Source organism: Juglans regia, chromosome 7 (assembly GCF_001411555.2).
Source record: "Juglans regia cultivar Chandler chromosome 7, Walnut 2.0, whole genome shotgun sequence".
NCBI classification, from domain to species: Eukaryota; Viridiplantae; Streptophyta; class Magnoliopsida; order Fagales; family Juglandaceae; genus Juglans; species Juglans regia.
This window is the reverse complement of record NC_049907.1, coordinates 41,807,438-41,833,693: the sequence shown is the minus strand read 5'-3', so window position 1 is coordinate 41,833,693 and position 26,256 is coordinate 41,807,438. Positions and strand designations below refer to the sequence as shown.

The 26,256-nt window shown below is 36.0% G+C and overlaps 3 protein-coding genes across 10 annotated transcripts; 2 read left to right on the top strand and 1 right to left on the bottom strand.

Annotated features, from left to right (window-relative positions):
* Positions 1 to 750: 750 nt before the first annotated feature.
* On the bottom strand, positions 751 to 4,910 carry LOC108991281 (receptor-like protein kinase 2). Its single transcript, XM_018965457.2, has 2 exons — positions 1,597 to 4,910; positions 751 to 1,409 (listed from the first exon to the last, which is right to left on the bottom strand). The coding sequence occupies exons 1-2, from the start codon at positions 4,514 to 4,516 to the stop codon at positions 898 to 900; spliced, it is 3,432 nt and encodes a 1,143-aa protein (XP_018821002.1). The 5' UTR covers positions 4,517 to 4,910; the 3' UTR covers positions 751 to 897.
* Positions 4,911 to 10,899: 5,989 nt separating this feature from the next.
* LOC109004025 (uncharacterized RNA-binding protein C1827.05c) lies at positions 10,900 to 15,261 on the top strand. The gene is made up of 10 exons (XM_035691440.1): positions 10,900 to 11,005; positions 11,280 to 11,382; positions 11,486 to 11,600; positions 11,721 to 11,776; positions 13,091 to 13,138; positions 13,224 to 13,321; positions 14,361 to 14,430; positions 14,526 to 14,636; positions 14,786 to 14,849; positions 14,993 to 15,261. The coding sequence occupies exons 2-9, from the start codon at positions 11,284 to 11,286 to the stop codon at positions 14,834 to 14,836; spliced, it is 648 nt and encodes a 215-aa protein (XP_035547333.1). The 5' UTR covers positions 10,900 to 11,005; positions 11,280 to 11,283; the 3' UTR covers positions 14,837 to 14,849; positions 14,993 to 15,261.
* A 1,624-nt stretch (positions 15,262 to 16,885) lies between these two features.
* LOC109020263 (light-mediated development protein DET1-like) lies at positions 16,886 to 26,202 on the top strand. Of its 8 annotated transcripts, none has more exons than XM_035691718.1 (13): positions 16,886 to 16,931; positions 17,570 to 17,630; positions 18,359 to 18,464; positions 19,546 to 19,973; positions 20,082 to 20,310; positions 21,768 to 21,941; positions 23,059 to 23,127; positions 23,252 to 23,308; positions 24,196 to 24,276; positions 24,375 to 24,539; positions 24,713 to 24,811; positions 25,510 to 25,609; positions 25,859 to 26,202. In XM_035691718.1, exons 3-13 carry the CDS (start codon positions 18,393 to 18,395, stop codon positions 25,996 to 25,998), a joined length of 1,614 nt encoding a protein of 537 aa, XP_035547611.1. In that variant the 5' UTR covers positions 16,886 to 16,931; positions 17,570 to 17,630; positions 18,359 to 18,392; the 3' UTR covers positions 25,999 to 26,202. The 8 variants fall into 8 exon arrangements, with proteins under 8 accessions (XP_035547611.1, XP_035547612.1, XP_035547610.1 ...); XM_035691719.1 differs by having other exon boundaries at positions 16,902 to 16,931; positions 18,335 to 18,464; XM_035691717.1 differs by lacking the exon at positions 16,886 to 16,931 and adding an exon at positions 17,053 to 17,157 and having other exon boundaries at positions 18,335 to 18,464.
* The last annotated feature ends 54 nt before the right edge of the window (positions 26,203 to 26,256 follow it).

Sequence of the window (26,256 nt, the reverse complement as noted above, 5' to 3'; positions counted from 1 at the left end):
ACAGCAGTCTAAGACCTTTGGAAAGGTACACCAAGTGAGCAAACTCGGAATCAATTCTTTCATGCTGACTACAAACCGGGCAATGAGAAAGTGGAAACTCGGTCCACAGACAGACACCCATTATAGTGAAACACACATGCAGGGAATCAAAAACTAACCCCAACTCATGTTTTGGCCCCATCAACGGAAATTTACAGGTTTAAATCATTATTGACAAGATCCTTAGTCTTTCCTAGATAACGACTTTTCCACAACTTCTTACTAGATTCTTTCCATGCTAGAGAATGCTTCAGTCATCGAATGGATATAAAAAGTAGCACCAATCCATCAGCCTCAATGAATTGACCAAACATATTCAGACTCTGGATGTCCTGATATCAGCTCAGAAAAGCGAGCAAACAGAACGAAAAACATTTTCACATAGAGTAGTACTATTTTAATGTCTTTACACCGCACATCATTCACTTGATATAATTTGATATGCGAGACTCAAATTTTAAAATTTATCTTTTAAATTAAATTATACAACGGAAATAATGTGTCGTGTAAAGGCTTTTAAATAAAATTATTCTTTCAGATTAGTACTATGATACTGTGACTGTTTGCAAACACTAGTCTTGGTTAATGCCCCCAGTGATCTCTAAGCTCAACTCGAGTAATGCAGGCTTTTTGTGTGTGGTGAATAATTGGAACCTGGAAATTGGAAGAAAGGAGTTGTTCTGCATGTATTTAAGAATATTGGAGGAAGCGAATTTCCAATCGTTGGCTCTATCTGCATTAATAAATATCAATCTTGTTCTCTTTACATTGATAAAACAAAGAGTTTTGAAAATGAAGAAAATCACAAGCCACAAGCACCTCTGTTTAGCAACAAACTATATAGTTCATCTTTTGAAATTAAATTTTGGCACTGGAGGAAGATGAGTAAAGTAGTGAAGAGGCAGAAAAGCTAGTGTTATTGCTTTTAGAGAGCAAGCTTTGCATAGCAGGTCTTGATGATGAAGTGGCTGGAACACCACTTGAGTTCTTATTTTCTTGAACATTGTTTACTGGAGAACCCTTGATCAGGAGGGCATCCACCTTTGCATACTCCTCTCTTTCATGTTTAATTTCCTTGAGCATTGCCGCCACATCTTTCATGGTTGGTCTTTCATCAGGGGAGGAGTTTACGCATAATATGGCTATGCCTAATGCTTGCATCATTTCCTCTATATCTGATTCTGGTCTAGATAGGAGGCTTGGATCAAGGACCTCAATTCCTCCTCTCTTTTGTCTAACCCAATCCACTAGATGGATCCCTTCTGGTATTGTTGGATCGATTGGTTGCTTTCCTGTCAAGACCTCCAAGACCACTACGCCGAAGCTGTAAATGTCACTCTTTTCGGTGATCTTCATCATGTATCCATATTCTGAAAAAGAAACATTAAAGTTAGTTGAAGATTGCCAATATGTTATTACATTGTTGTATTTAGAGGGATTGCTAAACCAACCATTGTGTAAATTGCTGGAAATCTCATATTGCTGTTTGCAGAGACTATAATAAACATGGAAACAAACATATCTACAACTATGTTGAAAATGGAAATAGTAACTCACCAGGAGCAATGTATCCATAAGAGCCAGCAACAGTATTGGAAGACCGCGCAAAGTCTCCATCCTCAACAAGCTTGGCTAGGCCAAAATCAGCAATATAAGGCTCAAATTCAAGACCAATTAGGATGTTGTTGGCCTTGATGTCCCTGTGAACAATTGGAGGGGCACAATCATGGTGTAAATAAGCGAGGCCTTGTGCTGCTCCCAACAAAATTTGGTACCTGAGTTCCCATTCCAAGGCATTTCCCGTCCTCTCATGGAGTAGACTTCCCAGGCTTCCATTAGGCATATAATCATACATGAGCAACCTTGTGTTTCGATTCCAACAGCAGCCCAGGAACCTGACAATGTTCTTATGACGGATTGAGCCAAGGGTTTTCACCTCTGCAGAGAAGGAATCACGAACTCCACATTTATCGTCATTACAGTCGTCGGCTCCAGCAGTTGTCGAAGGCCAGAGCTTTTTCACTGCAATCACTTCACCGTTGTCCATATCTGCTCGATAAACGACCCCAGAACACCCTTTTCCAATCACGTTGGCATCTATTAAGCATCTCAGCACTTGGTCTACAGAGAAACTTAGTTTCTGGAATGGAGTGAATTGCCATGGCCACAAGTCTCCCAATTCCGAGTCATCATCATTTCTGATGCTTCTTCGTGCCCTTATGACTGCAGTCATCCCCATAACCAGCATTGCCACTGTCAGGGTGATCAGCAAGGCAATTGCTAGTTTAAGTTTCCGCGACCGCCTTAGATCATCCTCATTTCTTGCTAGTCCTGTCCTGCCAACATCGCCCAAGAAACATGAGTCGTGGCTCGAAGAACAGAGTCCTTGGTTTCCAGCTAGATCCATTGGTGATAATTGCCGAAAAAGCTTGTTGTCAGGAAGATAACCAGTAAAGTTATTGTAGGAGACATTGAGCGAAACAAGATTCACAAGCCCAGAAAGTGGATTCAAATCCCCCTCTAGCTTGTTATGAGAAAGGTCTAGGATGGAAAGTTTATTGAGAGCAGATATCTGAGTCGGGATTGGCCCAGTGAGTCCATTGTAACTGAGATTGAGAGCGATCTCGAGAGCTTCAATCCGACCCAGTTCCGTTGGGATTCCACCTGTAAGCTCATTGTTGCTGAGATCAAGCAATTGGAGACTTGAACAAAGACCGAGAGATGGAGGAATCAATCCAGAGAATGAATTCCTACTTAGAATGAGCTTGTTTAAGGAAACAAGACGACCAAAGCTTGCTGGAATTTGACCGGAAATTTTGTTGGACGAAATATCCAAGACCTGGAGCCCGGATAGAGATGAAAATGAATTAGGTGTAGGACCTTCTAAAATGTTGTTGCTGAGGTCTATCATTTGCAATTCTGTACAACTTCCAATCTCATCCGGCACCGACCTAGAAAGACGATTTCCAGCCAGATCAAGAAAATTTAATCTCCTGAGATTACCTATTGTGTTAGGAATCCCACTAGCAATCCTGTTGCTTCCAAGCCGTAGCCTCACAAGAGAACTGCAATTGCCAATTTCTGGTGGTATTGAACCCGAAATATCATTGGAAATCAAGAGCAGCTTTGTGAGGTTTTGGAGCTGAAACAGGCCCGGAGGAATACTACCTGTGAGGGCATTGTGAGATAAATCTAGTGCTTCGAGATTTCTACAACTATCCAAAGTGGAAGGAATGCTTCCTTCAAGCTGGTTATCCCAAGCAAAGAACACCGTGAGATTTGACAACATCCCAAGCTCTGGTGGGATCAAACCTGAGATCTGATTTGTATCAAATTGTAATTGTAAAAGATTTGTAGCATTGGAAAGATTTGACGGTATGAATCCGGACACATTGTTATTACTAATCATGAAATCTTGAAGCTCCGAAAGGCCACCTAAAGTTAAAGGTATGGTTCCGGATAGAGAATTCAATGATATATCAATCATTTTCAAGCTACTGCAATTGCCAATTTCTTCTGGGATCACCCCAACAAGACTATTCTGCCACAGCATCAACTGCTCTAGTTTTTTAAGCTTTCCAAGCTCTGGCGGTATTGAACCAGAGAGGCTATTTTCATAAAGAAACAAGTTTACAAGCTCAGAGCAGTTACCTATTTCAGAAGGTATTTCACCAGATACCATTGTAGTGTAGATTGACAAAGTCTGAAGCTTGCTAAGCCCACCTAATGAGGCCGGTAAAGAGCCTGAAATTCTGGTATCAGCCAGCCCCAACACTGTCAAATTGCTGCAGTCTCCAAGCTCATCAGGGATTTTCCCAGTAATGTCCTTGTTTCCGCCTGTTCGAAGAATTTCAAGGCTCGACAATCTGCCAATCTCGGAGAGAATTGACCCGCCTAGCAGATTATCGAAAAGCAGGAGGTTTTTTAGCCTTGTGCAACTGCATAGCTCAACTGGGATTTTCCCAGTGAGTTTGTTGGAGTTCAATATCAAGTCCTCGAGGTATTGGAGATTGCCTATGCTTGGAGGGATTGAGCCAAAAAGATTATTTGATCCAAGGTCTATGGTTTTAAGTCCAATGCAATCACCAATCTCTGCTGGGATGGTTCCAGTGAGATTGGCATCAGATATAACTAGTTTATGAAGAGCGCGAAAGGAAGAGAGATTGGAAGGCAATGGAAGCTCGAGCTGGACAGATTGTATACTAATTTCGGTGACTAACCCTTGTGGGGAGCATGTTATGGACGTCCAATTACATGGGTTGGTGTCAAGTATGTTCCAGTTGGAGAAAGACAACGGTGGTGGGGAAGTGGAGCTGTGGAGCCAAGAGAAGAGAATGAAGGCTTCATGGTTTGCTGTGGAAGCAGGGGTGTAGAGAAGAGCAATGAGGAAGAGGAAGAAAAAGAATGTAGAAGAAGAAGAAGAGGGATTGTAGAAGGAGGAGAAGAAAGATTGCCTCGAGCTGGGCATCGACGACATTTGCCTCAATTTCCAAAACTTTCGTCTCGGGTTTGCATCATCGGGTTTTGCAGCCTCTCTCTTTCTCTCGCGCGCGCACTCACACACACTCTCGCTGTGTTTCTGCTTTCTTGCTTTGAACTCAAGCTCAAAGAAGTAGTACTTGATTTTTCTATGATTCTGTGCAAAGCAAAGGAGAGAACCATGAACACACCGATACAAATCATATTAAAATAAAGAAATGAAACCAAAAAAAAGAAAACAATGCCTAGAGATCGGCAAAACTACTCCACCACCGCACCACAACTTGGATGTCTCTCTCTCTCTCTATCCACTAAGGTGATTAGAATAATGGAGAAATGCCTAGCTGGGTTCACGCACACAGAGAAAAGATACCATTTTTATATGAGGAGAAAGGCGACCACCATGACTCCAAATCTTTCTTTAGGGGTGATTGCTCTGATTGACTCCCACTACTGTAGTGAGAGAGTAATTAGCTCCAACGTCAAGTCAGTGTTGTTTGCTTCCATTATCTATAATTATTTACATGTAGTTCAAACTTCAAACAGAAATTGATGGACTTAAAATCTTTATTCCGCTCATGGGAAAGCTAGCTTTCTAGGCTTCAGCAAATTCATTGATGAGCCCTCTCTATCATCCAATCAAAAGCTCGTTTGCATATATATAATGGATATATATATATATATATATATATATACACATACACATACACAAAAAATGTTATACATCAGTTACTATTTATCACTACACACTTATAATCTTTCATAAGATGTGAAGTGATGAATAGTGATTGATGAGAATAATTTTTCTACGTATATATATTGTTTTATATTCGATCCATAATAATTGGCCAATTAATTTATAAGTAATTATATATATAATCGTGAAGTGTGTATAATCGTTTTAAAAAAGAGTATGGTCTACTATTAAAAAATTAAATTTTTTTCATATAAATCTCATATTTAATTCATTATTTTCAAACCAATTATATGAACAATTCATAATTACAAATATTTTTTCACTATATATGACATGATGATACCGTCTTAATGATCACGTGCCTCATGCAGTCGTGCACGCTCCAGTTGAGCTGGTTTTGTTAAATTTTTCCTGACATATATATATATATATAGAGAGAGAGAGAGAGAGAGAGAGAGATGGCTCAAATAGCCGTTAGATCCAATGGCATTTACGTGGGTTTTGTTATATTTCTGAAGAATATTGAAGACTTTTTTGGAGGCGACCCTCTGTGCGCATTTTGAAATGTAGCATAAAGTAGCTTATAAAAAATTGTAACGTGAAGTAATGCCAGCTCTGGCATCTTCGATAAAGTATCATCCAGCAAAACCCCTTCAATTTCATTGCTGAAAGATATTGAGAATTCATCTCTTATTTTAAAAATTTTAACTAACGAGAAGAAATAAATTTTATTATTTATATTATATTTTTAATTATCCTCCTTACGTAATTCAGACTCTAAATTTAGAATCAAGACCTCTATTCAGATAGATAAAATTAAAAAAGAAAAAAGAAAGTATTACACATTCAATTTGATGGGTCCATCTTAAATTAATCAGTCAATTTTGATCTCTTGGTCAACATGCATGATCTTTCTCTCCATTCTAAATTATTGGCACTAATAATTCTCTTGATGCTATGATCAATATTCAAATCATAATGAAGTCCTAGATTGCTCAATCCATTATAAATTATTATTGTCGCAATCACAATAATGGAGCTACAAAAATAGTTGAAGATCATATATATATATATATATACACATATATATTGTTTACTGCAAGACTATATAGTGCATGTAATTTTCTCAGACTTGCTAATGATAGAAGAAAACCCTTTTTTTCTTTTTTATATTGGTGATGGTTAAAAAAACCCATAATGTATGTCATTATGAGGCAGGATTCGCAATGAACGGTGAGATATTATAGTGCATGCATCAAATAACATAAAAAAGGTAATATTAATGATATTGGGAAAATAATATTTTGTACTTGAGAGAAATTATATTTATCAGTTACTATTCAATCACACATCACACACTTATAATTTTTTTTTTTTTTTTGTTTAATTTCATAGAATATATATAAGGGTATTTTTCGTAATGTATAGAGTATAAAATGATAAATAATAATTAATAAGAGAATTTTTCTTTTGACAAATGACGATCACGAGTAAAAAAGGTTGACAGTCAAGCAAACAAGGCTAGGATTAGGAATTTTAACTCTTCCAAGTACTGGACCCTCTTACCGATGATTCAGATCCTACATTCCATAGTCATGAAAAGAAGAAAAAGGGAGAGAAAAGAAAGCGAAAGAAACAAACGAGGCATCTTCTCATGCATGTAGCTATGAACCTTAGACGTCATGACTATACTAAGTTCAGAAAATAAATAATCAAGGGGGTTTTTTCTTTTCCGTTCTGGGTTGAAATGGGTACACGTTTGAGTGGAGTGGTAGCTAGAGCTAGCTTAGCTTAGCTTAGCTTAGCTTTACCATTAACATAAAACACATCCCTGATTTTGAGGCCACTTCACGTGGGAATCATAGGAATCCAAAAATTAGTAGCCTGACCAAACCAAACCCTCTATAAACAAATCCCATGTTCCTGCAACTTGTCGATCTATATGGACATGTTAGTATAATAATCGTAATTAAGGCATATAATATTCAGTATAGGACCTTAAGGTTTTCCCAGAACCACTGCTTTGGGACCATAAACAGCCAAAAATAAAAATAAAAGGTAATTAAGCGGCGCTGCTGCTGCTTGACAGCCCCTGTTTTAAGGGTCGTGACCTTGGGATGCTCCAAAATGGAATCTATACACGTTTTGTCTCTGTCGTTGCCTCAGAAGAAGCCTAACCTAAAAACACTCTTGCTGATCAGTGCTCACAGTCACACCCAACCCACCCGGCCACCTCTCTTGCCTTTTAAAAAGTAATACCACTAATGATCAGGAAGGTTATGAAGAGGAAGCTGCATGGGACTACCTCGTTTTGAGATCTCGCTCTTGGATTTTGTTGATTCTTTCATATCTGCAGGCAGAACTCTTTTTTAATTTGTGTAATTAAACCTAATACAAATAATTAAATCTATCGTTTTTTATCGCTTAAGTTTTTTAAACAAATATTGGTTTAACAAAAGCATTTCCGATATGTTAGTAAATAGGATATATGTGCCAGTTAAGCTTGATTATATATATATATATATACTAGCAGTAGTTTAACGTGTAAAACACGTTTGCTACATTTGCCTAACTGGAAGAAAAAATAAGATTCTTGAAAATAATGTGTTCAAACAGTAAATAAAGTGTGACTCCTTACATGCAGCACAAAATCTTGAATAATTGAATCAGTTGTTAGTTCATAATCATCAAAATTGAAAGAGTACATAAGATTGATTAGTAAATAACCTAATGTATAGGAGCACAAAATCTAATATAAGCAAGCATCTATGAATTTCCATATTTCTCTACTTTAACTAGAAGAGTTTGTTCTAACCGCAGTATCTCCAAACATTTCCTTTGAGTTGATCATCTATACGTGAAAGATAAATCACGATCACGTGTTAAAGTTCTGCATGGAAGTTTTAGCTCTACAAATTAACCATTTGACAGTAAAGATCAATGCATGCATGTCATGTTACCTCCAATCATGCAGAAGATGTAGTGAGCTCGTATGAAGCAAATCCACCCTCCTTGTTTCTGCATTTTCAAGAATAAGATACTTTCTAAAATTTGATCGCATGAACAAAAATATTATCTCACGATAAATAAAAATTCAACCACACTACTCGATGACCTAGGGAGCATTGAAAAAATATAGTCTTTTATTCATATGTTGTTTTCACGTTCTTTCATTATTAAAGTAAACCTCTTATATTTTGGAAACCCTAAAAATATTATAATTGTATAAAATCTTTTTGTCTAAATGATTTTAGTTAATTAAGAATATCATGAGATTTAAATTATGTTAAAAACTCTAATTATTTAGATTGTTTTACTCTCTTAAAAATATTTAGCAAAAATTTATCATTTATTTAATGATAAAATATTATTATTTTATAAATTAAAATTGATTTTAAATGTATGATATGATATTTACATTTTAATTATCTATTTTAAGTTAATTTATTTTCAGTGTTTTAACCTCCATCGTTGGATCAAATTTGAAGATTTCAGATGAAGGGTTGAGATTTAAAGTCCCAAACCCTAGTTTTTCCCCTCACTTTTCCATCTTCCCTTTCTCTTTTCCCTACCTCCAACCGCATGCCCCTCTCCCTCTCAATCTCTCTTCTCTTCGACTCTTCCCAACACTGCTGGCAGCCATTGCTGCGCCACCACTTAGCCTAGTCACTGGTGACCTTCCCCACGCTGATATCCTCCCCACAGACCATTCTCTCTCTCTCCGTCCTCACAATAGGCCAAAGCCCATAGCCCTCTCTCTTCCTCTCCCTTTGATTTCCCTTCATTGCGTCGTCATGAGCAGCTCCTCCCACGAGCTTCGACGACCACATCTTCCCCACGGCGCAACTCCCCGATCTCCCTCTCTCACGAAGTCTTTCTCTATCTCACGGGCTCTTGTCGTCGCATGGCCTAGATCAGTCACCTATAGCCCATGACGCCACCACCAGCCCTCCACGGCACCTCCCCTACTCCTCCATGCCCGTCGTCGCATGGCCTAGATCAGTCACCTATAGCCCATGACGCCACCACCAGCCCTCCACAGCACCTCCCCTGCTCCTCCATGCCCAGCCGAGCCTCTACCTCTCACATGCTCTGTTGTAACCCATGACCTAGCCCTTGGAACCCTAGCGCCGCCGTGCTCCTCCCTTACTGCCACCACATGGCCACCACGAGGATTTATGTGTGGTCTGAAATTCTTTAAAACTAGATGGACAAAAACGTAATGAGATCAAGCAAGACAGAGGGGTATAAATAGAAAAAGTGAGATAAAAAGTGTCAAACTTGAATTACTATTAATTCTTGTTCATCTCATATAGATACTTTTAAAATATAAAGGATATGAGTTATGTTACATACATTTTTTTTTTTTGCATATTTTTTGTGTATTTTATTGATGTGATTAGTTAAAATAATTATTTTATATTAAAAAAATTGATATAACTAATCATATTAATAGAATATATAAAAATATAAATAAAAATGACAGTATATAAAATTATATATATATATATATATTTATATCACTCATTTTGGGGGTCAGGAAGTGGTTTCAATACTTTCATGCTATTCTACGATAGTGGGACTATGGGAATATTAATGACCAGTCAATTGGACTTTTCACGTGACTTTTTCTTTTTGGCATAAACCGTTTATAACAAAGCAAGCACAAAAACTCGTTTGATACAAAAAAAGAAAAGAAAAAAGAAAAAAGTCCAAAAGCTGCATGGAACACTGGAACTGTTGTCTGCTGCACTTGTTTTGAAGAAGTAAACCTATTGGGGAAGATGCAAATGGGCCATGATTGGGCCAAGCTTGTCTTTAAGGCTTTCCGCAAACAAATCTAAACGACTCGGCGTGTCTCAATTAAACTAAGTATGACACAAAAGTTTATTTTGTATTGGAAAAAATAAAGTCCAGAACCATATAATAAAGTTATTTATTAAGTACGGTTACGAAATACTTCTATCCCATTATAGGATGACAAGTCAGTGCTTAGGTTTTCCAAATTGTATTTCGTTATTTTTTTATGTATCATTTATATTTTTTATTATTTTCTTTGTCTATAGAGTGAAAGTCCTCTCATCTTCTAGAGGGTGAAGTTTAAAATATATACTTTAAACAGAGTGTGGTCTCTTAAACGATTTGTTTGTAGAGAGTTATAGAAGTTAAGATCATACCAGTCACAACAAAATTTATGTATTGGTGGAGTTCCAACCGTAAATAATTAGCTTGTAATCTGAGTTTTTTCTTGTATATATCAGTCACAGCTGTAACTTCACTTTTATGATGAATTAAGTTTATTTCCCATAAAAAAAAGTTAGTGCTTAGATAAGGATTTTCATAACATTACCACGTCATTTATATTTTTTAAACTATTTATTAATTAATACTTAAATAATAATTTTTATACTATCGGTTAATCTATATTTCCTTACCATTTAATAATTTTTCCTACTTAATAATAATAATAATAAAATCTTACATGGCACAAAAGAAACACGTCAAGCCCATTTCATGTCAATAGATGTGAGCGTGTTTTGGACCCAACTCGGTCTTCATCTCACATGAGTTGTAAATAAATATCGGGTCTGTAGCCCAATTTAGAAAAACAGCCCAATTTCGGAATCCAGTGAGTCAATCACGAGTCCAAATCTTTGTCCAAAAACCCACAGCCGTTGGATTTCTCTCGCCCTAAAAATAAAGTGCAAGTCTAAGGGTTTATTCTGCCGAACAACCGGAAACCTTTCGTAGACGTTGAGGAATCTAAACCCTAGCCGGCTCTCTACTGAGGTATGCTCTCTAGCACAAGAAAACTCTATTTTCCTTTCTCTTGCTCTGCTTTCTTGGCATACCATCAGTTTGAGAAAACTCCGATATGGCTGTTTACGCACGCGCACAACACGTTATTGGGTCGATTGACATTATGGGCTGTGTTAAATTCTCTCATCTTCCAAATCGATTACTGGCTCTGAAATCTTTTGATGTGTGTGAGAGATAAGTTTTCATGTTTGCTTAAAATGAAAAAGAAGGTAGAACATAACGTTTTAGTGTCTGGTTTTGTTAGTGAGATGGGGATCAAGGCAAAGAAAGCCATGAAGAAGAAATTGAAGAAGGCTTCTTCGCACTTATCAGTTTCCGCGCGCAAAAATGAAGCTCCCGACTTCTTGGTATGCTGCTTATAACTTCTACATTCTATACTCCTGTTAACGTATTAACTTACCTTCTATTTAATCAATTTACCTTATTATTGTTTTTATTGCCATATCAAAGCCTCTAGAAGGTGGTCCTGGGCGGAAAATTCCTGAACAGAAACCACCTGAGGATAAAGTTACAGTTCTCTACATTGGTCGGATACCGCATGGGTTCTATGAGAAGGAAATGGAAGGTGTGATTAGATTGTTATGTAATTTTAGAGAAAGAAAAATGAAGCATTTACATATTAGCAGTCATGTCCATGGAGTTTTCCATTTTTCTCTTCACTGATCAGGTGATTGATTACTTTCAGGTTTCTTTTCACAATTCGGTAAAATCAAGAGACTAAGAATTGCACGGAATAAAAAGGTTAGGCACCCGGGCTTATAAGTAAACGGTTTTCTTGTAGCTATAAGCTTTTATATTTGTGCATCTATGCATTTATTTTTTATCAAACATATTAATGTGGATGTTCTTTGTATTTTTTATTGTTTTCATTTTTCTTTTGTTCTTGGCATCTCACATCCAATTTTGTTATGTTAATCATTACTCTTAGTTGTTATACAAATATCTAAGGTATATGTATTTTTTCGGGGAGGGGGTTCGGGATTAACTTAGTTTTGGGTAGACCTTTCATAGAAGTTGGAGTGACCTTTTTCTATTCTTGAACTTACGTGAATGGACCTTTCTAAGAAGTTGGAGTGGCCTTTTGTTTATTCCTTCCTTCCTGTGGTTGGCAATTAGGGATGATTGCTGTGATGGCTTTTGAGTTCATTTGTTTGTAAGATTGTTATGTTGTCATTTCCCTCTCTTAGGCATTGTGGTGCCAGCTCATGGCTTTTAATCTGAGCTAGAGCGTAAGGAGTTGGTAAGCAATTTGGCTAGGATAGATCAATCTTGTCTTGCATATGCCTTGCTCGGGAAGTTAGATTTTAATTTTGGATGCTGAATTGGGAAGGATGGAGAATTGGGTAGGAATGAATGGATAGGGGTCATGGTGGGTAGTGAGCTCTATTGGGTCCCCAAGGTCGCACCTTGTTGCTATGGAGTTAATGATTTGATTATAGGTCCCGGTTTAAGCTGTAGTTAAAGGGATTTTGTTTGTCAAGGAGGATCATTTCACTGTAGCCACTTAGAATGCTACATGTCAGGTTGACTTTGGTTTTAAACACTTCAAATTGTGAATTTCAAAATTTCCAGATGATACATTTCTTGTAATTAAAGCTGTTCCAAGAAATAAGTCAGTTGCTGAAAACAGATTGTCTGTTGTCATTCCAAAGATTCTTGATTATCTAGTTAGATCTACCGGTTTTTCTCCTGCTTAGACTGGCAGTTATTGAATAGGTGAGATCCCCGTATAGCAATGTTCTTAAGTTTTGTATGTGTAAGGAAAGGCGAGAGATTAAAAGGACCAAGTAACTATAATGTGTTTGTTACAATAAGAATGAGATCATGATAGGAAATTGTTGAAACACTAGAGGTCTCTCCTGTGATTAAGTTTCAGATATAACACCTTGAACATTTGCACATTGAATATTTGCGGGCTAAACTAATGGTTTTTTTTTTTTTTTTTTTTAACTTTCTAAAAAAATAATGTTTTTTATGTTTATTTGCTCATTTAAAATTTTGGTTTTATGTTTTTGGCATTAACTTTTCTGTTTCTCTTGATTTTATGTTTCATAGACAGGAAAATCAAAGCATTTTGGCTTCATCGAGTTTGAGTCTCCTGAGGTTACAATGATCACCTTTTTTACTACCTCCATCATCGTCATTTCCTTTTATTCTGTCTATCCTAAGATTTCTTTTTGGTATGCAGGTGGCCAAAATTGTTGCTGATTGTATGCATAATCAGCTATTGTTTGAGCACCTTTTGCAGGTCTACCCTATTCCTCCGCAGCACGTTCATCCAAAATTGTAAGCGGCTAGTTGTTATACAATGATTTTGTAATGGTCTTTTTTTTATAGCCAGGTTGTTCGCATCTCTATGTTAAAAAACTATTGTAGAATATTGATTCGAGCCTGATACAAGCTTTCTGAATGGTTTACGTTACATTGAAAGAGAAAGGATGGAAAGATATGAGGGAAGTAGCTGAAGGGTTGAGCCACTTGGTTAACTTTGTTCTTATTCATGCAATGAAAGTCAAAGGAAAATTTTTTCATCCTTGTGGAGAAGTGTTGTTCTTGACTTTTCGTTGTAGATTTTTTCTTAGAAGCTTATCTATTTTGGGAAAATAATTTGCCGTGGTCTTATCATAGCGTTCTGTATGTGATAACTTATGTCCATGTTTACCTACTTTCATACCCATGTAATGAGCTAGCGAGGTTGAGGTACATTTTATGGTTTCCTTCGCATTATCATCCTCCTGATTAAAAAAGAAGAAAAGGAAGTTTTCTCATCCTCCTAACCATATAGATTCTTAAAAGTGAGAAAATACAAAAGCATAAACAGTAAACACAAACTGAGGTTACAAGTACTTGCTGGTACATTTTCTTCTGTTGAAATGATTAGAGAAAAGTTAGAAGACATATAGTCAGATACTTATTAGTCTGGTGTCAAGGATTTTCTTTTTCTCTGATAAGTAATGATCCTCCTAATTAAAAAACGCCAAAGGCGCTGGTGTCAAGGATAAAACGATGCACCAGGCTGTGTGTTTCTGTTGTAATTTTTCTGGATGTGGTAAAATTCACTTCCTTCATTATGGCAACCAATCTGGGTAAACCTGTGGGGAGGTGGAAATAGGGGATACGAATGGAAGTGTCTTGAAGTGGTTTCTATGTTGTGGAGCTCATTGTTAATGTGTACTTTACTGATGAGTTTGGTTGCTAACTTGATACGTATATGTGCCTGTTGGAAATAGTGGCCTTTATATTTCTTACTTAGCAAGTCAATGCTTTTGCCTTTTGCCAGTGCATTACAGATCATTTATTTTTTCTCATTCTATTATTCTGATAGATGGAGGGGTTTTAATTACCGATACAAGCCAGTCGACCGGGTTCAAATTGAACGAAAGCTGCAAAATAAGGTAGCCAGCTATAAGGGGATAATCTCTGGAAGCTTATTGGTTTTATTCCTAATAATGGCTATTGAACTTTTCACTGTTCCGTGTTGATTACTCAGGAAAGAACATTCGAAGAACAGAACAAGTTGGTAGAAAATATCATGAAGCGAGATCTGAAACGGCAAAAGAGAATAGAGGCTGCTGGCATTGAATATGAATGCCCAGAAATTGTAAGAACTACACCTATATCTTAACCTGCCGTGGCAGAAATTCGAATTTAGCAATTAAACAAATAGAACACGAGAGAACAAGTATCATCCAGTCTCTCTGCTGATTTGAGATTGATTTTGTTTTTGCTTCGTATTGTGATATTTCGCAGGTGGGTAGCATCCAGCCTGCTCCAAAGAAGATAAAGTTTGCCGATGAGTAGGCATGATACCTTGGTAAAGTTTCGTGTTTTTTTTTATTTTTAAATTTCTAGAGACCGCACATGATGAAATTTGATTAAGACTATTATTATTATTATTATTTTCCTTTAATCTTGGTAAGTAAACAAGATGGCTGTGTTCTCTTCCTGTCATTCTAGGTTGATTTTAGGACATGAGAAGTGGTGCACAGGAAGAGAGTTATTACGAAGATCTAAGAAGTCGATCTTTATCTCATTTTGAAGGAAACCCGCAGTTCCTCCGACCTTGCATCCTTGAGAAATCCTTTCTAAGCTTGCTTTTATGACTTTTTTGTTCTTGTAATATCCTATTTTTTGGATGTTGGGTAATTACTCTTTAAGGAGTCTGGATGTAGAATATGTTACTTGTGATAGAAATTTCCATTCAGTGGTTTTAAAAAGCTCCAAAACCGCACCTTCAGCAGCAGTGTAATACTCCAAAGAAACTGGTGGATTGTCCAGCCTGCTAAGATAGATTATCCAGAAAGTTGCTGCTTGAACCCCCTTGGCCCCTTTTGTCCTTGTTTTGACGAATCTAAATGGGGGGACTTGCAGTAATGCCTTATGGCTCGCTAAAACTAAAAGCTGCTGCTCCTGCCGGATAAAACAAACTGAACCGAGAGATCTTTAGCTTTGTTTGTATTCATAAAATGTCTCAACTCAATATAATTTATTTAAAATTTTAAATAAAATATAATAAACAATTTAATTTTTTTAAATTTCAAATTAAAAATAATATTTTATTTAATTTTCATCTCATCGGTCATTATTTCTTTATTTAATGTTCGATTATTTAAAAAACAGCAATAGAAAGAAAAAGTTAAATAATTTTTTTTTTCAATTTTAAGAAAGCGTAAATATAGTAAGTATTTTTAAGTTTATTATTGTATAGAAGAACCGTAATCGGTGCCAATGGTTTCCTCCGAAAAGTATCGAGAGGAAAGTGGCTTCGATTTAAAATATCCTTTGTCAAGATGTTCTCGATGTTATAAAACTCTTAAAGTCTTGGTAATTGAAAATTTTCACCGTTAACTTTTGTTATTTTGCTTGAGCAAATGCTAATCGATTTATAAATAAGAATTTATTATTTTTACTATTATAAAAACATGTATAATTACTGATAAGACAAAATACTCGTGCATTTATATGAATTTTAAATGGTTGCACATTTTAAAAGTTTGTAAAAATCTTGATGCATTTAATGCTGATTCTTTATATTCGAGTGATATTTAAGAATAAAATATTTGAAAATGTCTATAATACTTAAAAATAATTGCGTTGCGAAATGGACAATGACTAATAGCACTGCACGTATTATCGCTAATGCCAGCATTTTATAATGCTGACTTTTTGCTCAAAATAAATTCCTTTTTTTTTTTTAATGCTAATTGATAAAAAGCATTTTTAACACTACAAGTACATACTATTTATGTTTTGTTTACATATACCCTTTTTTAAATGGGTGATGCTCCACCTACTGAGAATTCTAATAAAACAGTTAATTTTTTTTAATATTTTTTTAAACACTTTAAATATTAACAAAAATTATAAAATTATTAAAAAATATTTTTTTAATTATTAACCATTAATTAAAAAAAAACAACTAATCAGTGAGAATTCATGATAACCACAAAGAGGCATTTTCCTTTTTCAATTTAGATTTAATCATTATTAATTATAAAATTTGTTCTTATCTATAAATATATGGGTAGTGATAGGCTTACTACCTATCTATTACCCATCTACTACTTGTAGTGTTTTTATTTTTTTATCATTTTATTTTAAGTATTTTTTTAACATCTTTAATCATTAAGAAAAAATTAAAAAAATATATAAATTTACTAATTATCACTTCCTTAACTATTAAGTAAAATAAAAAATTATAAAAAAAATCAAATATAAAAAAAATAGTAAATGAGTAGTAAGATGGTAGTAATCCTATCATTTTCTTTATATTATTATTATTATTATTTTGAGAAGAATAAAGAGATGCCAGATGGGTCCCACAGTCCCACGTCAGTCGCCTACCCTGTGGTCTCTGTGCACTCTGGCACCACCTCCTCCTCCCTGCTTCCGACGGGTAAGCAACTCTCTCTCTCTCTCTCTCTCTCTCTCTCTCTCATAATACAACATGATGAATGCCCATGGCACTTGGGTCGGCCGAGGATTATACCGTCTTATCCTTCTGTATATCTTACGACTTATGATTAATTACTCATATATGCTCTAAATTGGCAATGGCATATGGTTGCAACTCTTCAATGTCTTCATGCATATTACGATCCTCTTCCATTTTCCTCTTCTTGGTCTGTATAGTTTGGTTTCCGTATTGGGTTTGGGCTCATTTGCATTTTGTTTGAACTTAAAGAATTTTTCGCGATGCTTTGGGCCACTTGCAAGAATTTGAAAGTAGAAAAGAAAAAGAGATCAAATTTTTCTTGTCTCGTTTTTTCATTTAAAAACGGAGCGAAAAGAAAAAAACCCGCGGCAGTCTTGTCGATGTCGTAATTTTCTGGTGATAAAAGGGTTCTCCTTTTTGTCTGTACTCTTTTGTTTTACATTCTTGTCGCCCGCTTTTTTCTATTTCTTTTCTGTTTTTTTTTTTTTTTTAAATCAATCATTTGGTGGGGGTAGGGGGTTGGTTAATGAGGTTAGCACTGAATCACAGTGGCTCCTACTGACTTCCCTTGTTTGATATGTTTATTTGTTTTGATCCAGATGGCAGCAACAATCAAACGGTTCTCTTGTGCTTTGAAAAGAAATAAAACTCAAACGTCTGGTATGTTTTAAGTACTAATGGAGCCATTAGATGCCTGTTTGTGAGGCCACTGCTTTGAATCTAGTATCTGGTATATATATACTCATAAATACATATGTGGGTGCTCGCGCGCGCACATATATAAGTAATGCTATTCTAAAGCCTCTACATCACACACTGCTTACGTGACATAATTTGATTTGAAAGATAAATTTTAAAATTTGAATCTTATAAATAAAGTCTTACTATTTACGTGATGTGGATGGTGTGCTCTACACACCGGCTTGAGAATCTCTCTCTCTCTCTCTCTCTCTCTATATATATATATATATATATATGCATGTGTGTGTGTGTAAATGTGCGTGTATGTACCTGTTGGAATTTGATTCCTTCAAATGACCTCAGATCATTCATTTTACAAATAATTCTATTGTATTTTTTGGAAGGATGCTGTTAAGTGGCTTAAAAGATATTTTTGTTAACTAGGGTATATTTCTTCCATGGATGTATCAACCAATGTTGGTTTCATGATCCATATTATGATACATCCTGGTATCATCACCTATTTGGGAGAATTTTCTAGTATTATCGGTTCCTAGTTAATACAGTAATTGGACTGCAAATTTGATTTCAGTCCTTAGTAAGGAAATTTATATCTAGAATGGGTCTTGGTTATCCAATAGCTACTCCCAAAGTAATGCTTCCTATAAATGGTTAACCTATAGGCACTTTCATATCCTGGCTTCCAGGGGAGATGTTGATGGAATTTTTGCATCAGTAGTAATGTTTAGGAGAAGCAACATTGCTGCAAGGATTTTTCAGCGCCAAATCTACACTCCTGCTCCTGGAACTAGTGTATTTTCTTCTTACCCTTGCCATTTTTTTATTTTGTATAATTCCATTTGTGGACTTTCGTCACTTTGATTATCTTGATCCTTTATAGTTCTTACTTCTGTTGACTAGCTGTAGTCACTAGTTAATGATTTGGATGTACAATGAAGGATTGAAGATGATCTTCTGTGAGCTTGGAGTCATCTTTTCCTTTGGATGTGTTGTTACACTCAGGTTTTCCCTGGGTCTATTTGTATTGAATGTTTTTCTTATCTTGAATTTTGGTAATTTGGACCTCTGTCTCTATCGATGGTAACAATCAAAAGCTTAAGCTACTACGAAGTGGGTCAATGTCATAGACATACTAACATTGACACTACCCCTCATGTTTGGGACCATGCAGTAGCAATGATTCAACTGTAGAGGACTTGCACGTACATAACATAAAAAACTAATGAATAGGATATATAAAGGCTTGAACTAAGAACCTTGTACATAAAGAAACCTTTGATACCACCCTCTCACATCCAAGCTCAACAGAATTAGAGCCTAGCTGAACGTAGACAAACCACGGCAAACTGGCCCAATTAATTTAACCAAATTACAGAGGAAAATTTTGTCCAGCACTTGAGGTATGAGAAAAAACAAACGGGCTGTATACCATATTAAGCATCCTATCAAAACCTTAAGCTATTAGGAAATGGGCCAGAAATTTATATCAATCTCACAGAGACATTAAACATTAACGTTTGTTTTTTCCTCTTGAAGAACACCCTTCTCATTTCTTGTGTTTTCCATCTTATCATGGAGTACATTTTTTTATTGAGTAAAATAAAGATTTTATTAATGATGAAAGAGGATGTTACCCCCAACATACAGGAACACTAGAGATATTATGGAGTACATGTTCTAACCATAACTCAAAATCAATATGATTTCTGCAAAAACTAAAATATTACTGGAGAAAAAAAAATATTCTTACAGTCCTGAATATAGACGCTTATATGTTGTGTTATTAAAACCTCGTTTTCTATTTGCAAACAGCTTGCCAGAAATCATTTCAATTATACAATGCAAAACCCAAATCATTCTTTGCTGCTTGCAGGTCCATTGTGCTAGGCGATTTTATGAGAATTTAGTCCCAAGTTGTACCATATTTGATGTCGAATGCCCAGACCAATCATTCTGCAAATTTACTGATGATGGCCAATACCTAATATGTTTCAGCAGAAACCAACAGGATCTGATCGTTTACAGACCAACATGGCTTTCATTTTCATGCAAAGGAGAAGATTGTGATGCTTTTGATCTCCCTCCAAAAGCAAAGAGATTTGAAAGTTTCTTCACGCAGTTATATAGTGTATCGCTTGCTTCCTCCAATGCGCTTATATGCAAAGACTTCTTCCTTTACATGGAGGGTAACCATTATGGAATATTTGCTACTTCTACTGCACCAATTCATGAGCCGCCTGCTGCCGGTGGAGCTATTCAGGGAATCCCATATATAGAAAAGATAACCTTTCATCTAATAAGGTACATCACTGGTTCTATATATTACAAGAGACTAATATGTAGAAGTTCTAATTCATTTGTAGAGGTTGCTTTATGCCCTTTTTAATCTATATTCTCTGATATAATTAGATTGGAAGATGGATTGGTATTGGACGAGAAGATCCTTCTCAATGATTTTGTTAATCTGACCCATAACATGGGTGTCTTCTTGTATGATGATTTATTGGCAATTGTGTCGCTTCACAATCAAACAATACACATTCTCCAAATTAGAGACTCGGGGAACCTCGTAAATGTACGAACTATTGGGGAATTCTGTCACGAAGATGATGAACTTTTTCTCAATTCAAATGCTCAGGCAAGTGGCATTTATTTTGAAGCTTTTAATGTGACTTCACTAAGCTTCAACAAGCATTCTACAGGTTGGCTTTGGCTTTACACTTCAGACTTCTTAGAATTATTGAAAAAGCATAACCTTTGGTTGGGTAGAAAGGGACAAACTATTACTTCAGTTTAGAAGTTTTGTCTGCTTTGATGGGGAAAAAGAATATATTTTTAAGGTTTTCGTCTCATAGGGAGATCAACGCATACACAAAATTCTTTCTGCTATCTTTGGCTATAGAAGTAGGAGGGAAAACAAGGTTGTCTGCTAAATGTCTATAAACGTATACAATTGTGTGCTCTTCATAAAAGATAGTTATCCATTTATTCAATCGTTAATTTTATACTTATTTGAGTTGTCATTTACTTTTTGGGGAGCATATAAAATATAATTGGGTGATGGGAGGAGAGAGAGAAATCTACCCTTGCACAGGAATTATTATTTGAGAGATAGAACACTACCTTTGCACAATAATTATTATTTGCTTATTACGCCTCCAGTTCTTAGTGATGTTTTTTTTTTTTTTGATAGATAAAAAGAAGATTTATTGATCCACGTAAATAGGCAAAGTCCGAGTACACAGGGAGTGTACAATAAAGAGCCTAATTACAAACTACGTGCTACTGATACTAGCATACAAAACATTAAGGCTCGTTCCATCCCATACAATAGAAGTGGCCCAAAGCAACAAAGTATGAAAGAAGAAATCCCTAAATTTGTCCGGAGAACGCTCCTTATCCTCAAAACAGCGATCATTTCTTTCGTTCCATGTGCACCACATTACACATAAAGGAACCATCTTCCATACAGTAGTGATTTGGCGATTGCCCCTGATCCCTCGCCAACAAGACAATAGATCTATCACCCTTTTAGGCATGACCCATGCGATGCCGAGCCTCAAGAAGATTACATCCCACAATACCTTAACTGCTCGCAATGAAGAAGAAGGTGATCCGCTGATTCGCCGTTACTTTTGCACATGTAGCACCAATCCATTATGTAAAGTCCACGCTTTCTTAATTTTTCGATTGTTAAGATTTTACCACGGGAAGCCAACCAACCAAAGAAAGCAACCTTGAGTGGAGCATTACTCCTCCAAATGCTCTTCCACGGGAAAGCATTAGGGGAGTGGTTTGCCAAGGCCTTGTAGTATGAACGAACTGAAAAATTCTTGTTCCCAGTGCATACCCAGAGTAAGCTATCCTCCCCTCCTGCCCTTTTCTTCAGTGCATATAAGATTCTGTAGAAGTCAATGATGTCTTGGTTCGTTGGTTTCATCAACATGCTTGCTGTTATGGTTAAGTTCTCAGATTTCATTGTTACTAGGTGTTCTCTCCCCCATATCATTGTCATTTCAATCAACACTGAATAATTACTTTTTCTCATGCGTCATGTGTGGAGCTTTGAATTGACAGTTCAGCTATTAATGGCAGTGCTTGGCATTTCCTGACAAAAGTAAACTGCATCGGTTGCCTGGGAATAATGTTCAGAATGGTTTACAGCATAGCCAGCCTAATCTAGAAGATTCTTTTCTGACTGGTATCAAACAACGCCTTCTTTCATTCATATTTCAAGGAATATGGAATGAAGAAAAGGACCATACCTTGGTCGGTTTTCTTGCTTGCTGTTCTATTTTGTTTTTTATTTTCAGAATATCTTATGTGGATTAACCTATAAGAAAAAAGGATTGTCTTATGCAGATTAGCTCATTGTAAGCATTGTTTCTGTCATCTGTGAACAAGATAGGCTGTTTTCAAATCTCTATATCTACTTTCTTTCATTTTACCATTTAGTGTAAACTAATCAAGCTTTATCCCACTGGCAAATTCAACCATTTCTTTCACCATCATTGATTTGAAAGTAGTGGTTTTTTCGTTTCTTAACAGCTGATCACTAACTTTGAGTCTAGTATGCATTCTAAACCTTACTACATGGGCTGAATTGTCAATGATCCGTATAAAGAGTCCTATAAATGTTTGGTTGAGTTCTCAATTGTCAAAAATTAGCATGACATAGTCTAAGAAGATAAAGGTTCAAGGGTTTTATTAAATCAACTGTAATGGTTTCCAAAGGAGCAATAACCAATAGTGCATTTGATGAGCAGACTAGTGCGGGTGAGTCTCCACCAACTTCTCACATGAGGAAAGGTGTTTTACGTAGAAAGTCATGATCAAATTTACGAAATATCTAAAGAAAATTCATTTGAAGTGAAAACTAAATAGGTTGATATTTTTACTAGGAGCCCAAACTATGTGATTGAAAAATCACCTTTTAGAAAGAAATGAAGTTAAATCAATTGACTGGGACAAAAGAAAAATAACCATATTCCCCAGTTCTTGTTCCCCTCCTTACTTACCGTGGTAGAAGTTTCCTTGGTAACTCTGGGTTCGTTTCTTCCTAGTGGCTCTATTCCATCCATTTATAGCAGTTAGGTTCACTGGAATTCCAGGGCAGGCATATGATTATGAAAGGTGAGAATAGATCTCATACAAGTTGGACTATCTTTTGGTATGAATCATTGAATATTACCTGGTTGAAGCTGGGACTTTTGGCCATATTTTAAGGAATCTATAGTTTAAAGCCCTATTGTTTTTAGTACAAGTAGTTTTATGCAAGATCAAAAAACTTCTCGACTGAATGGTCCATGTTATGTGCTTTAAAATTTTTGCGAATATTTGTATGTCTATTTCATTGCTTTAATTCCATTGTCCTTGGCTTCCACAGAGGGTCCAGTGCTTGAAGAAGAAATTTTATTACCATTTTCGAGATTATGCGGAATTAATTATCTGGAGGGTAGGTTCTTAAGTGCACGTGTCCATGCTGTTCTTTTGCGACATTAATTAAATGTGAACATCACTTGCACATTTGATATTAAAGATCTAACGTAAAAAGTTGTTTATACGCAACTCTTTGACAGGTACAATTCTTGGACCGGCACCATCTGCTAATCAAGTTTGGTAGTGTGGATGGAGGGGTGAGGCTTTCTTCTTTCTATTATTCTGCTTTATATCACTTAAACCCCTTGCCTTTCTCATGGGGCTCCAAAATACTCTGATGACTACTCTCTTTGGAAGATAAAACTGGACTGCTCTGGGGAATGAGCCTTTCAGTTGGACATTTCTGTGGTTCACTAGATACAATCGCATCTTATATTATTTATATATGTATGGCTGTGATGGACATTTACATCATTCTTCGCTTTTTTCTGGGAAAGCCTTCCTTTCTTGCATCCACACTTGAGGGCATGTGGGAAGGGCCCATAGTTCCAATAAGAATTTGCCCTCTTTTGTATAATGGATCATAAGTGGGGTCAACAAATTGATTCAAGAATCTTTAATTTCTATAAGAGTAAAGTGTTATGCTAAAAATGATGTGGCTCGTTTAATTCCCCTTTAGGGAAAATTCATAATTTCAATAACATACACAGTTATTATATTCACAACTCCCAATTCAATGTGATCATAGATCAGTTCACAATTCCCATTCAATGTGATAATTGATTGTCGATTGAATTTTTTCTATAATCTGAGTTATGGATTCGAAGATAAACTAATGGATGTTGACATATATGTCTCAATGCCTGCATGCCCACGCAAATGGAAGATCTTTTAGGCTCTCAAGTCATCTTGTCTTTAGCCTAATCACTGGTTGGTTAAGCTTATTTAAGAGGAAAAAAAGTTAATGATGTTCATGGTGGCTCTGGGAGCTTTCAAGTGATACCCACTTTAGTTGACAGTGGTGAAGCTTATTGTCTTGTAGAGTCCTAAGAATCAAGGTTATTGAAGTCTTTCTAAGAATATGCAATGTGCTATTTATCGGAAACTGTTAATTTCTGGTGGTTGTCCTTGTTTGAAACTTCAGGTGTTGCGAAATGCTGATCACCACCCAGCTTTTTTCGCTGTATATAACATGGAGACAACTGACATCATTGCATTTTATCAGGTAATTTTATTGCCGAGTCTTGTGCTTATCAAGTAGAACGTGCTTTTTTTCTCTGGAAGATATAATATTTTTAACTGGAATATTTCTATCTTTTACAGAATTCTCCGGAGGAGCTCTATCTCTTGTTTGAGCAGTTCTGTGACCACTTCCATGCGGCATCAAGAAATTCTCTGTCTATGAATTTTGTTTCATCTCACTCGAATAACATTCATGCTCTGGAAAAACTAAGATGTGTAAAAAATAAAGCAAGCAGCTCCTCACAGGTGAAGTTTCTCTTCAGCACTTGCTGCATGTAAAGATATTTTACACAGTATACTTCAGGAACCTTTTTTCTTTTTCTAGGGCATGAGAACAAGTTTGATCTGTGGTTCTTTTGGCCACATGTCTGTAGCTTTGTCACATAACCTCATATCTCATCATCTAAGGACTTCTGCAGTTTGTGAAGAAAATGCTGGGCTCTTCTTTGCCTTACAGTTGTCAGTCACAGAGTCCTTCTCCCTATTTTGACCAATCTCTCTTTCGGTTTGATGAAAAGGTTTGATCAAAAACCTATTGCAATTTTTTCTTTCTGTGCTACTAGGTACCCAGTATTTGTGCATGTTTGGAATTGCGGTGGGTAATATAACTTTTAGCTTTAGGGCTTTTAGTTGTAGAGAAGCTCTACTATTAAAAGGTTATTTACATTTTGATAACCATATGTGTAAAACATTTTCAAACATGTTCCATTTGTTTGGAAACAATATAAAAAAGTGATTTTTGAGGTAGAAATGATATAAAAGGTTATTTGAGGTAGTGTCATGCGTGTGATTAGATCAGTGGTCAAAGTTGTAATTATATTAAAGTTGTATGGGTATTTTCGCCTATTAAAAGTCTTTTTTAAAATTGAAAATACTTTGTTCCGCATTATCCAGAAAAACACATTTTAGGAAAAACACTTTGATATGTAACGCACTTTTTAGTTGTTTTTAGGTTAAAAAGTATTTTAATATGTAACAACCAAACAACTCGATTTCATCATTAAATAGCTTTTGAGGCTATTTAAGCACTTTTTATGACCCTTAATGCAACCCTAAACAAGCCCTTTGGTAATGGTATGTTGCGAAAACTTGAAGATGAAGCTTAACGAACTTGATTAGCAATTTTTCTCTCCTTAAGTTGTCACAATGCAATTTTTGGTTATGCATTTAAAAATTTACTGGGGTATTCTCCATTTTAACTGACCTGCTGTGGCAGCTGATTTCTGCAACGAACCGGCATAGGCAGTCAACAGACCATCCAATCAAGTTTATTTTAAGAAGGCAACCATATTCCCTCAAATTTAAGGTCAAAACAGGTATATATGTCTTTGCTTTGCAGCGACTTCATAAAACAAAATGCTCTGGACAATCCACAGTTCATATTTTAGGGAGAGTAGTATTTGAATAAACAGGCAAAGGTTTTTCCTTTTCCTATGAATTATTTATTCCTCATCCTTGTTCATGAGAGTTGCTGTAAATTCATATTTCTGTAAGTAATACCGGTGAGTTGTTGAGTTTTGGATCATGTAAAAACAATAATGATGTCCTTTGGCTTTTTTCTTTAGGTCCCGAAGCAGGTAATACGGATGGTCGGACAAAGAAGATCTCTTCATTCTTGTTCCATCCAACTTTACCTCTCGTTCTCTCCATTCAGCAGACTTTGTTCTTGCAGCCATCAGTTGTGAATATTCATTTCCGGAGATGAAGCTTTTCTTTTTTTGGTAGACAGACAGCCTTTTAGCGAGATTGTAGATTAATTTGAGGAAATGCGTATTTTTCTTCAGAAATTGTACAATAAAAATAATATACAGTCAGAAGTTGCAATTGAATGCTTGAAGCACTGTCCCAAAATATTAACCACTCTTTTACCTGGCAATGAGGATTGACTGATAAGAGTGGTTTTTCCTTACCTTTAATATTTTCCTCCTTTTTTCTCTGCTTTCTACGTTGTTAATTAATATAT

Coding starts and splice junctions, on each gene's coding strand:
- LOC108991281 (XM_018965457.2), bottom strand. CDS start 4,516: ATGTCGTCGATGCCCAGCTCGAGGCAATCTTTCTTCTCCTCCTTCTAC. Junction 1,410..1,596: donor TTATGGATACATTGCTCCTG/GTGAGTTACTAT, acceptor TTTCTTTTTCAG/AATATGGATACATGATGAAG.
- LOC109020263 (XM_035691718.1), top strand. CDS start 18,393: ATGTTTAGGAGAAGCAACATTGCTGCAAGGATTTTTCAGCGCCAAATC. Junction 20,311..21,767: donor TTCTCAATTCAAATGCTCAG/GCAAGTGGCATT, acceptor TATTAATGGCAG/TGCTTGGCATTTCCTGACAA. Junction 25,610..25,858: donor CAAATTTAAGGTCAAAACAG/GTATATATGTCT, acceptor TTTTTTCTTTAG/GTCCCGAAGCAGGTAATACG.
- LOC109004025 (XM_035691440.1), top strand. CDS start 11,284: ATGGGGATCAAGGCAAAGAAAGCCATGAAGAAGAAATTGAAGAAGGCT. Junction 11,777..13,090: donor GAATTGCACGGAATAAAAAG/GTTAGGCACCCG, acceptor TATGTTTCATAG/ACAGGAAAATCAAAGCATTT. Junction 13,139..13,223: donor TCGAGTTTGAGTCTCCTGAG/GTTACAATGATC, acceptor TTTGGTATGCAG/GTGGCCAAAATTGTTGCTGA.